At 50.8% G+C, this 13,013-nt stretch overlaps 1 protein-coding gene across 2 annotated transcripts in view; it reads left to right on the top strand.

The window, feature by feature from the left end:
- Positions 1-11,846, top strand: part of PAK4 (p21 (RAC1) activated kinase 4) — a 50,564-nt gene extending 38,718 nt beyond the window's left edge. For both annotated transcript variants that reach the window (XM_075323488.1, XM_075323487.1), the window contains exons 3-9: positions 151-801; positions 893-1,315; positions 3,406-3,539; positions 4,177-4,303; positions 4,773-4,898; positions 4,990-5,124; positions 8,476-11,846. In XM_075323488.1, the coding sequence (XP_075179603.1) occupies positions 151-801; positions 893-1,315; positions 3,406-3,539; positions 4,177-4,303; positions 4,773-4,898; positions 4,990-5,124; positions 8,476-8,631 (1,752 nt within the window). In that variant the 3' untranslated portion in view covers positions 8,632-11,846. The remainder of the gene's footprint in view (positions 1-150; positions 802-892; positions 1,316-3,405; positions 3,540-4,176; positions 4,304-4,772; positions 4,899-4,989; positions 5,125-8,475) is intronic.
- Positions 11,847-13,013: the final 1,167 nt, after the last annotated feature.

Raw genomic sequence — 13,013 nt, 5'->3', positions numbered from 1 at the left:
TGCGGTTCTGCAGGTTGTGTGCGGTTCTGCAGGTTGTGTGCGGTTCTGCAGGTTGTGTGCGGTTCTGCAGGTTGTGTGCGGTTCTGCAGGTTGCTCGCGGTTCTGCGGATCCCGCTGCAGATTTAACTATTCTGTTCTTCTCCTTCATAGACGATTGTGCGTGGCAACAAGCTGTCACGGGACGGCTCGCTGACGTGGCTCCTGGATGAGTTTGAGAACATGTCCGTCTGCCGCTCTAACTCTCTGCGCAGAGAGAGTCCTCCGTGTCCCCCAAAAGAGAAACAAGTCCCTATGGAAAATGGTGTGAGCGACGGCCGTCTCCGGAAAGTTCGTGAAGATGGAGGTAGGGGTCCGGAGAGAATCCGGGCAGAGCCCGGAAGAGAGAGGCCAAGAGAAGATCCAAGAACGGTGCCGCAACAGCCACGGGGCCAGGAGCCGAGCAGTAAACACCGGCTGCCTCCTCCGGATTACCCCAAGTCATCGGAAAACAAGTCCTCGCGCTCTCACGAGAGAACGGACGGGAAAAAACGAGACCACCCCACGACTGATGGGGACTACAGCGAACCGGCTGATAGGGTGGTCAGGAGGGAAAAGGAAGACAAAAGGCCAAAATCGGCCTACACTGGAGGACCGGGCAGCCCACAGTCTCCCCGAGATAAGAGGCCGCTCTCCGGGCCCAATATCCGGACACCAGCCAACCCTGCCGCCGAGGGAGCCCCGAAACCAGCACAGCAGACAGGGCGACCATTCAACACCTACCCCCGCGCAGACACGGACCCCGGCAGGGGGGCTCCTCCACAGGTGAGTACAGGATTAAAGCATTTGTTTTAGATTCTTTACGGTAACAGCAGTAATTCTTACAACCCTCTTTTTTTTACTTTTTCTCTTACAGGTACCGGATTCTCGTTCGGCCAACCCTCTCAACCCCAAAAACCCTTCAAGCAGAAGCAGTTCTCGGCCACCACCACCTCCTCTCCATCCCAAACCTAAACTCCCAGAAAAGCCATCTCCTGCCGTCCTGTCCCAGCACAGCTCCGACCCGCAGCTCTCCCGCCCACCACAGACGCAACAGCCTCCTCAGCCGCGGTCCCCACAGAAGGAGCCCCAGCGGGTGTCACATGAGCAGTTCCGGGCGGCTCTACAGATGGTGGTGGATCCCGGCGACCCCAGGTCCTACCTCGATAATTTCATCAAAATCGGAGAGGGCTCCACTGGGATCGTGTGCATCGCAACCATCAAGAGCTCCGGGAAACTGGTCGCGGTGAAAAAGATGGATCTCCGCAAGCAGCAGAGGAGGGAGCTGCTTTTCAACGAGGTAAGGGCGGACCTCGGAGGCCCCGCCATGTTACACTACCGCAGAGGCATGTCAGCCCTTTATAAAACTTGGGAAAACAATAGGCCAGACCCATTTTTGCATATCAGGTACCGTATTTTTCATTTTATAAGACACACTGGATTATAAGACTCACCCCAAATTTAGAGGAGGAAAATAGGGCAAAAACATCCCACCGTGTACTGTAACAGCTCACCAGGGGGGAGCGGCGGTGGTGGAGCAGCTCGGGAGGCAGGATCGGCGATGCTGCGGGATGCAAGGAGGGGTTGTCGTGGCTCAGGAGGTTCAGTGGACGGAGGGTCAGTGATACTGCGGGCATGGGGGTGTCGCAGCGGCAGGCGCCATTAATTTGCCGGCGGATTACAGCCTCCATTGATTCGTCCACGGTTGACGAGACTGACTTCAAGAAAATGGCAGCGGAGGTGGTGTGTGTGCAGATAGGCCTCCACGGCCATTTTTTTTAAGTTCATCTCCTTCATCTGTGCACGCTCTACCTTTGCGGCCGTTTTCTTGAAGTCCATCTCGTCACCCGTGGGCGATTCAATGGAGCCCGCAACCCGCTTTCAGATCAATGGCACCTGCCACATCACCAACCCTCCGTCCTGTGAGGATCCTGAGCCGCTCCACTGCAGTGACCCCCCCCCTCAGTGTCACCCACCTGTCTCCTGTGACCCCGCTCTTGGAAGCCACATCCGGATCATAAAACTTTCCCCCATTTTTTTTTTTTTTGGGGGGGGGGGGGGGAGGAGGAATAAAGTGCGTCTTATAATCTGGAAAATACGGCAACTGCACTCTGAAACATGGAATAGTGATTGATGGATGCCGGCGGGTTGTTATGGCCACCCACCGGCTCCATGTTGATATAGATAGATATATATATATACATACATACATATACGTATACGTATACATATACATATACATATATACATACATATATACATACATATATATATATATGTATTTTTATATATATATATATAATATTTTAAATTATTTTTTAGTTTAAGCCACCATTCGTCCAAAGATGCAATAAAAATGATCCACCTTTCATACAGTATGCCGTAGTCATATCAATAAAAAAAACGAAAGCATGCCATTAAAGAAGCGACCCGTCGTTCAGCCCCGTTGATGGAAAAATAATAATAATAAAAAAAATTATTGGGGTCTCAGGAAATTGCAACACAATCCATTTTTTTTTTTTTTTTTTGCACGACTAATAGCAAAAAAACTTTCCAGGTTTGGTATCACCGTCCTGGTACTGACCTAAAAAATATCATGTTGCCAATTTAGTATCTCATCACACAGTGCATGCTGTAATAACCCCCTAATAAACATTGCCGGAAATGCAGGTTTCCTTTTATACGTTATTTGGATTTTTCTCCCCTTTTTTTCCCTTGTTTTGAGCTATGTTGGAAAGAGAGCAAAATTATTAAAAATTATGACTTATCCTGTAAAACGTTAGTCCTAATACAGGGATGTGAAGGGACAAATGAAAAATATAATAAAAAAAGCGTGAAAACTAAAAATGTCATGGTCCTTAAAGGGAATGTGTCACCAAGTTTTTGCCACCTAATCTGAGAGCCGCATAATGTAGGGGCAGAGGTGCTGATTCCAGCAATGTGTCACTTACCAGACTGCTTAGTGTATTTTTTTTATAAAATCACAGTTTAATCAGCAGCAGATTATCATTACAGGACTACTTGGTGTGCAGGTAGTCCAGCATATACCTGAGCTCTGTATAACTGCTAGATCTGCAGCAGAGATGACATTGATTGTATCAAAATGACAGCAAACAGCTCAGTAAGTGACACATCACTGGAATCAGGATCTCTGCCCCTACATTATGCTGCTCTCGGGGGAGCAGAAACCTGGTGACTGCCTGTAAGGGGTTAATATTGTGTAAACCAGCTCATACGGTAGCACTGGAAACAGTGACCTCTAGTGCTGGAATCGGGAACTACAGCGGAGTGCTGTCTGCAAGTATTGGCTGTACGCTCCTTACAGACATCCGTTGTCTTCCGCCCCGATCTCTTGTTTCTCGGTTGGTTAACCCTTTCCGTGCTCGGCAGGTGGTGATCATGAGGGATTATCAGCACGAGAATGTGGTGGAGATGTACAACAGTTACCTGGTGGGGGACGAGCTGTGGGTTGTGATGGAGTTTCTGGAAGGAGGGGCCCTGACGGACATCGTCACGCACACCAGGTAAGTGCTGCCATTTTTACTTTCACCTTTTCAACAGGGAAAGGGTTAAAATAAAGCAGTAAGCTATTAATACATGGGGGGAGTGAAGGGTTAGCCCAACTGGTGCAATTTTGGACAGAATATTACTGGATTGTGACCATGCCGCAACAATTTAAAAAGTAGCGCTGCGGATGCCGGCAGGCTCTCGGGGCTACGCTCCGGCAGGCTCTCGGGGCTACGCTCCGGCAGGCTCTCGGGGCTCCGCTCCGGCAGGCTCTCGGGGCTCCGCTCCGGCAGGCTCTCGGGGCTCCGCTCCGGCAGGCTCTCGGGGCTCCGCTCCGGCAGGCTCTCGGGGCTCCGCTCCGGAAGCCGCAGATCACGGCCGTCTCCAGTGGCCCCGGTCCTGTGAATCCATCTCCACTAACCCTAGTGACACGATGGCAGTATAATAATCTCTAGTGGATGTGACGCAGCGCGGCCGGGCTCCGGTCATTGATTATCGCGCACAGATTCGTGTTCTCGGCACATTCGCTGCTGGTTTTTATGTTCCGGTCGTTTTTCTTCGCCATTATTCACATTTATCAGAAGATCTGTGACGGTTTCCATTTACTCTTCTCTCCAGACTTGTCACTGATGAATGTGTTGTTTTTGCTTCCAGGATGAATGAGGAGCAGATTGCTGCTGTGTGCGGCTCTGTGCTGCGAGCGCTGTCCGTGCTGCACGCCCAGGGAGTCATTCACCGGGACATCAAGAGCGACTCCATACTACTGACCCACGACGGGCGGGTAATCATCTGGCTTTATAAAGGCGCAGGATATGTTATTTGAATTATGCATTGTGGGGCCCGGCTGGATTGGGGGATGCTGTGGGGCCCGGCTGGATTGGGGGATGCTGTGGGGCCCGGCTGGATTGGGGGGGATGCTGCCAGGCCTGATGGGGGGGATGCTGTGGGGCCTGGCCAGATGGGGGGGGGGGGTGGGGGGGCGCACTACTGGGCTGGATGGGCCGCTACAGGACCTGACTGGATGGGGTGTGCTGCAGGGCCAGATGAGATGATGTGTGCCCAGATAGATGGGGGGGGCACTTCCAGGCCAGATGGTACACTATGGGCCAGGCTGGATGGGGGGCACTGCAGAGCCTGGCCGGATGGGGATGCTGCTGGGCCTGATGTAGTCAGCTCGGGGCGGTGAATTTGGAGGAACGCCTCTGTTTTGGTGGCTCTCGTGGCCTGTAACGCTCCTGTTCTGTTCGCAGGTGAAGCTGTCAGACTTCGGCTTCTGTGCCCAGGTAAACAAAGAGGTTCCCCGTCGTAAGTCTCTGGTGGGCACTCCTTACTGGATGGCTCCGGAGCTCATCTCGAGGTTACCCTATGGTCCGGAGGTGAGGAGTGTTCCTGGATCGGTGAATTGGGGGATCGGGGTGTGATTCTTGCGGCCCCCCCGTGTGACTCTGGTGTATTCTCCCTCCTCAGGTGGATATCTGGTCGCTGGGGATCATGGTGATAGAGATGGTGGACGGAGAGCCGCCATACTTTAATGAGCCGCCACTGAAGGCCATGAAGATGATTAGGGACAATTTGCCACCAAAACTGAAAAATGTGCAAAAGGTAAGAGCATCTCTATACGGGAACGATCATTAACCATTAACCCCTTAATGCGCAAAATAAAATTGGGAAAACCACACCAACCAGATCTCTCCTCTTGATGCAAAGACAGCCCAAACATGCGCCAAACCCCCCCCCCCCTCCCGCCACATAAGGACAAGCGACGGGACGGGCTCCATTATAAGAGATCATCCGCAGCATGCCTCGGTGTAGTCGTCTGTAGATGGCGCTAGAGAGGCAGACGTGTGCAGGAATCCTTACCGTGTGATTGGTTCTTTGGGGAGGGGGTTGCCGTCTCTTGCTGTTTACTTCCGGTCCATTTCCTTTATTTGTTTGAGATGATGACCCAATAAAGTATGTAGGACATGAGTAAGCGATGATTACATAGATGCTGCGCGGCGTCCTGGAGCGGATCTGTGCACACGTGATCACCGGGCTCATGATGCCGCAGAGGAATCGTGTACATTGCATCCACATTGTCATCCACTTACTCAGCCGACCTCAGGAACTGGTCCAACGACATCGAATCGGGCTACATAACATTTAGCAGAGTTGACTTTGTCATATGACTCTGATACCATGAGAGCTGCGTCCTATTTGGTGCTTCCAGGAACAGCGCCATGCTTTTACTTGTGGCCGTGCCAGGTATTACAGCTCCATCCCATTCATTAGGTTTGAGCTGTAATACCGGACTGTTTATACTGTGGATAGAGACATCCTGGGGGTTATTCTCACCTATGACCGCAGCATCTCCTCTCCTAAATTACAGGCCCCCACACGTCACATGCGACATGTGTTACTGTACGTGGCTCTGTAATACGGCACGGCAGGGGCGCTGCCTGCTCCAGGGCTTATAATCCACCACTTCCATGTAATTGCTGATCACAGTAATATGGGGGAATTAGGGCTCCAGTCCATGTAGCTGAACCAGTTTTCATTTACTGTTAATCATCCCTGATGGAAAACATGAATCATAATGTGTTGTTACATAGTACAAGATCCACTTGATTACATGCATTTTCACATCAGATTGGTTTAGGATTCCTTTACTACACAGGATCCACTGTTCATAATAGGTGATGTTACAACTCACCTCCTCCTCCTCCTGTGCAATGACTGATAACCTCTATATATAGTAGATAATACAGGATCCACCATTCACAATAAGTGATATCACAGCTCACCTTCTCCTCCTCCTGTACAATGACTGATAACCTCTACGTACAGTAGATAACACAGGAGCCATCATTCACAATAGGTGATATCACAGATCACCTCCTCCTTCTCCTCAGGTACAATGACTGAAAACCCCTCTATATACAGAAACTAACACATAATCTGCCATTCACAATAGGTAATGTCACAGCTCACCTCCTCCTGTACAATGACTGATAACACCTCTATATACAGTAGATGATACAGGATCCACCATAAGTGATATCACAGATCACCTCCTCCTCCTGTACAATGACTGATATATATATATATATATATATATATATATGTTATGTTAAGATAATACAGGATTCACCATAAGTGACGTCACAGCTCACCTTCTCCTCCTCTTGTACAATGACTGAAAACACTTATGTACAGTAGAGAACACATGATCCACCATTCACAATAGGTGATGACACTCAGATCTACCTCTCTGGTCCAGATGTCACATCTCTGCTGTCCAGAATCCCAGAGTGCCTATCTGCTATATCTTCCTTCTTTTCCTCTCGCTTCCTAAAGCTCAATATGGCCAAAACTGAACTGATCATCTTTCCTCCATCTCCCCTGCACTCTCCACCTGATCTATCCATTACAATTAATAACATCACGCTCTCCCCAGCACCCAAAGTTCGGTGCCTCGGAGTGACCTTTGACTCTGCCCTGTCCTTCATACCGCACATCCAATCCCTCACCACCTCCTGCCGTTTTCAACTCAAAAATATCTCCAGAATCCGCCCTTTTCTCAATCCCCAATCTACAAAAATTCTAGTGCACGCCCTCATAATCTCCCGCATCGACTACTGCAACATCCTCCTCTGTGGTCTCCCTGCTAACACACTCGTCCCTCTCCAGTCCATCCTTAACTCTGCTGCCCGACTGATCCACCTCTCTCCTCAATACCACCCCGCTTCTCCTCTCTGCAAGTCCCTCCACTGGCTCCCAATCTTCCACCGTATCCAATTCAAATTACTAACACTGACCTACAAAGCTATCCATAATCTGTCTCCTCCATATATCTCTGAACTAATCTCTCGCTACACTCCAAAACGTAACCTCCGGTCCTCCCAAGATCTCCTTCTATCCTCCTCTCTCATTCGCTCCTCATGCAACCGACTCCAAGACTTCTCCCGAGCATCCCCAGTCTCCTGGAACTCACTGCCTCAACACGTCAGACTATCTACTACACTCGCAAGCTTCAAACGGAACCTAAAGACTCATCTGTTCAGAAATGCCTATAACCTTCAATGACCTCACTGCTTCACCACCGTGCGGAGCTGCCGCCCCACCACCGTGCGGAGCTGCCGCCCCACCACCGTGCGGAGCTGCCGCCCCACCACCGTGCGGAGCTGCCGCCCCACCACCGTGCGGAGCTGCCGCCCCACCACCGTGCGGAGCTGCCGCCCCACCACCGTGCGGAGCTGCCGCCCCACCACCGTGCGGAGCTGCCGCCCCACCACCGTGCGGAGCTGCCGCCCCACCACCGTGCGGAGCTGCCGCCCCACCACCGTGCGGAGCTGCCGCCCCACCTACACCCCACCTACTGTCTCCTCCCCAAAATCCTTTAGGATGTAAGCCCGCAAGGGCAGGGCCCTCTTCCCCCTGTGCTAGTCTGTCTATTGTAACGTGTACATGTATTCTGTATGTAACCCCCTCATGTACAGCACCATGGAATCAATGGTGCTCTATAAATAAATAATAATAATAATAATAATAATAATGTCACAGCTCACCTGTACAATAACTGATAACACCTCTGTATATAGTAGGTAACACAGCATCCACCATAGGTTATATCACAGCTCACCTCCTCCTCCTGAATGACTGATAACACCTCTATATACAGTAGATAACACAGGATCCAACATTCACAATAGGTTGTATCACAGCTCACCTTCTCCTCCTGTACAATGACTGATAATACCTCTATATACAGGAGATAACACAGGATCCACCATTCACAATAGGTGATGTCACAGCTCACCTCCTCCTCCTGAACAATGACAGGTCGCCTCACATGCTCGTAGTGCCCGTCTTTTGCGGCAGATTTTGGTACTGACCCTGGGATTGGTGGCGATATCGGCAGTCGCCCCAACAATGAGGGTCCGTTCCTGACGTGGATCTGCTTCTATCTTTCAGGTTTCTCCTTTACTGAAGGGATTCGTTGACCGGCTTCTGGTGAGAGACCCAAGCCAACGAGCCACTGCTAACGAGCTGCTGAAACACCCCTTCCTGACCAGGGCCGGGCCGCCGTCATGCATTGTACCGCTGATGAGGCAGAACCGCATGAGATGAGCTCCAGACACGGGGGACTTATCCCTTCACGCAGCCCACCAAAGACTGACCTAACCTGGAGGAGTGAGGACGTGAAGGTGGCACCTCCGCCATCTGCTCAGTATTGTACCAGGGTCCCTGGATAAAAACTACTGACCCCACCCCTCTCCCGGAAGCCCCTGACGGTCGCGGTCTCCTCTCTGTGCTCTTTTCTTCCCTGTAGCTCTGCAATCATCTCGCCGGCCTGATGCAGGTAATTTACTTGTGACGATGCACAACACGGGACCTTGAGAAAAGGGGATCAGTCCCGAACGAAGCTGGGAGGGACCAGGACACCGGCCGTGCTCATCTGGGACCACCACAACACCGGCCCCTCATTCATTACCTGGGACGAAACACTGGAAAACAGACTGTGGTCAGGGATAACTGGAATACCGCGGGGTGGGCCGAGGGTGGGAATGGGACGGGAAAACATGACCTCAGCCCATCGACTGGTCCCACCTCAGGTCAGGCCCAGTGTGAGCATTTGGCATTTCTCAATGGGCAGGAGAAGGTGAGGGTCTGACGACAGGACTGCCCCCCTCTGGTTTCATTGCGCTTCTCTATAGTTTGCACTATTCAGGGCACATTCAATGGCCGCCGAGGGTGCGACGGCAAAGCGCAGCAGTGGTAATGACCCGTGTGCAGCACTAATGTGACCCCAGTAAGAGGTATTCCTGTCTCGTGGGCGGTGGGACTCGCATCCATCCTGATGATGACGGGGCCGCTGATCGGATGCAGTGCTGCCACCTCTTCTGGGGGAATGTGCACGTAGCAAATCTGCTCTTCCGCTCCTTAAGATTGTGATTGCGGATTTCTTCCATGCACAGGAAGACATCTGCAACAAAAGAGACTTGCAAATCAAGTTGGCTTTGTGCACTTGTACCTATAGTCTGAGGCTGCCCTGATCTGCCACTGTGCAGGGGAACCACCGTGCCGCTCCATCTCTGTCCGGGGTAACCGCAGCGCCCGCTCCATTTCTGTCCGGGGAACCACCGTGCCGCTCCATCTCTGTCCGGGGAACCTGCAGCGCCCGCTCCATTTCTGTCCGGGGAACCACCGTGCCGCTCCATCTCTGTCCGGGGTAACCGCAGCGCCCGTTCCATCTCCATCTCTGTCCGGGGTAACCGCAGCGCCCGTTCCATCTCTGTCTGGGGTAACCGCAGCGCCCGTTCCATCTCTGTCCGGGGTAACCGCAGCACCCGCTCCATCTCTGTCCGGGGTAACCGCAGCACCCGCTCCATCTCTGTCCGGGGTAACCGCAGCGCCCGTTCCATCTCTGTCCGGGGTAACCGCAGCGCCCGTTCCATCTCTGTCCGGGGTAACCGCAGCGCCCGCTCCATCTCTGTCCGGGGTAACCGCAGCGCCCGCTCCATCTCTGTCCGGGGTAACCGCAGCGCCCGCTCCATCTCTGTCTGGGGAACTTGCAGCGCCCTCTCCATCTCTGTCCGGGGAACTTGCAGCGCCCGCTCCATCTCTGTCCGGGGTAACCGCAGCGCCCGCTCCATCTCTGTCCGGGGAACTTGCAGCGCCCGCTCCATCTCTGTCCGGGGAACTTGCAGCGCCCTCTCCATCTCTGTCCGGGGAACTTGCAGCGCCCGCTCCATCTCTGTCCGGGGAACTTGCAGCGCCCGCTCCATCTCTGTCCGGGGAACCCGCAGCGCCCGCTCCATCTCGGTCCGGGGAACCCGCAGAGCCCGCTCCATCTCGGTGCAGGGGAACCGCAGCATCTCGGTCTGAGGTAACCGCAGCGCCCGGTCCATCTCGGTGCAGGGGAACCGCAGCATCTCGGTCTGAGGTAACCGCAGCGCCCGCTCCATCTCGGTGCAGGTTCCCTGAGTGGCAGCAAAACTATTCTCGGGTTTTTGTTTTGGGCTTCAGTAATCTAGTGATGGCAGATCTAAGCGATTTAGAGAAGTCCCCTGAATCCATTCACATTGATGTACTAATGTCTGCGAGCCGTCCATCACCTCCCAGACAGAATATCCCGCCATATGCCATATACTGCAGTCGTGAACCCTGAAGATCTTCATTTTCCCACCCTTAACTCTTACCTCTCCGGACTCTAGAAATGAAGTACACGAGACAGCACCAAAGAACACTACGTATAACCTATCACTACATATAATCTATGGGCTGTGACCGCAAATGGATACTACGCCCTGAAGACCCCTACGGTTGGACCCCCGCCCTGGAGGAGAGTATTGTCTTCCTTCATGACCGTAGACTCCAGTAATTAACACTTCACAGCTCACGTGGCCGCCTTTCCCTTTAACGCGCCCTTTCTACCTGGCAGGATGTATTTGCTATTTCTGCAGAGATTCGAGAGATGACCGTAATCTGGACTAGAACCAACCCAACCCGGCCGCCCAATTTTTCCACCTTAGTCTCTCCAACCCCCAATAGAGGGGGGATTTGCCAACAGACTTGTAAAGCCCATTGCCACCTTTACGGGTGTGAAAAAGTGTGAATCAATGTTAAAAAAGAAAAAAAGTCTCCATACCGTTTTGTGTACGCAGCTCTTATGCAGACGAGAGCAGAATGAACAAAATGACAAATATCTGCCAGGTCTGACTACAAAGGGTTTGTTTGTAGTCTGTAACCATGGAGACACATAGGTCTGCATGGAAGCTGTAGACCTAAAATGGGAAGATCATTTTTTTTTTATTAGGCACTATGCAAAGCTACTTTTTGGGGGGGGGGGGGGTTGTTAAGATTGTGGAACAATACTTAAGGTAGTGATGGACAAATTACAAAGTATGCAAAGGCTTAAAGGGTTTTCTGGGACTTTAGTATTGATCAGCTATTCCTTGGGATAGGCCATTGGTGGGGGGGGGGGGGGGAGTCTGAATTTTGGCCACATCCGATCAGCTGACTATATCTGACTATGGCGCTCCAGAGTGTAACGTTCATGGCTTACAGCGCCATGCTGTCAGTAGTGGGCGCGCCTCGTTATTACAGCTCACTGCTTCTCACCAATGCAACAGCACCATAGGTGGTGTAGTGGCCATGAGCGGTACTGCAGGCTCTTATACAACTGAATAGATTTCAGTAAAATGGGTCAGCAATAAAGAAAAATAAATCTGGAATTGTGATGGATAAATATATATATATATATATATATATATATATAATATATATCTCGAAATACATTATATTTTTTATATATATATATAATCTCATGATATATTATATTTTATTTATATATATATATATATATATATATATATATATATATATATATATATATATATATATATATATATATATATATATAATATATATATAAAAAAGTGATCATATAGGTTAACTCTAGAAATGCCTGCCTCCCTATCATTGTGTTAATTACTATATGTTTGGGGGTCAATAGTGCCTTACCCCATAGATTTCCATCATCACTTTACTGCCCCCCCTCCATGTGACAATCAAGGACCATCCGAATGCGCCGCAGATTGGGCAAGCAATACTTGTAGCACTGGGAGAACGGCCCGCGGACCCCCGCTCCGTGCCCACCCTTCCCCCCCATCCTTACATGAGTGACTACTGGTTATAGTTTTATATATAAATATATATTTATAAAGTGTATAATGTTTTGCAGTATTTTCCTGCATTTTGACCTGGAGACAGAAATATGCTGTGACATTGAGGGACTTGAAAACTTAAAAAAAGGATCTCTGCTTTTCAATTAATTTGTACAAATAAATTCCAGTGTATTTTGCATCTTTTTGGTTTGAACCGAGCGGAATAGATTAATGACTAGTTTTACAAATACAGTTTTGGATAAAAAAAAGTTCGTCTGTGTTTATTTAATCCGTCACGGAAGGTGAAGAGGCGTCTGAATTTCTTTTGTTCCTTGTGTCATGGTGAGTGAATGTGTAGTGTGCACAGAGCCTGATCAGGGTGGGTGTAAAGGAGCAGAAATGGGGCCAAGGTCCGGACTCTGTGCAGCCGGTCATGTTCTTTCACCAAACTCCCCCTCCATGTCTGTATGGACCTTGTGTACTGGGCACCATCATAAGGAACAGAAAAGTATCTTCTCCAAACTGTTCCCACAAAGCTGGAAGCTACAACTGTCCACATTGTATGGCTCGGCGTTGTGCTTGGGGATGCATGGCTCGGCATTGTGCTTGGTGATGTACGGCTCGGCATTGTGCTTGGTGATGTACGGCTCGGCATTGTGCTTGGTGATGTACGGCTCGGCATTGTGCTTGGTGATGTACGGCTCGGCATTGTGCTTGGTGATGTACGGCTCGGCATTGTGCTTGGTGATGTACGGCTCGGCATTGTGCTTGGTGATGTACGGCTCGGCATTGTGCTTGGTGATGTACGGCTGGGCATTGTGCTTGGTGATGTACGGCTCGGCA

The sequence above is a fragment of the Anomaloglossus baeobatrachus genome, chromosome 9 (genome assembly GCF_048569485.1).
Source record: "Anomaloglossus baeobatrachus isolate aAnoBae1 chromosome 9, aAnoBae1.hap1, whole genome shotgun sequence".
Taxonomy (NCBI): Eukaryota; Metazoa; Chordata; class Amphibia; order Anura; family Aromobatidae; genus Anomaloglossus; species Anomaloglossus baeobatrachus.
Note: the sequence above shows the minus strand (reverse complement) of the source record. Positions and strands in the feature narration are given on the sequence as shown.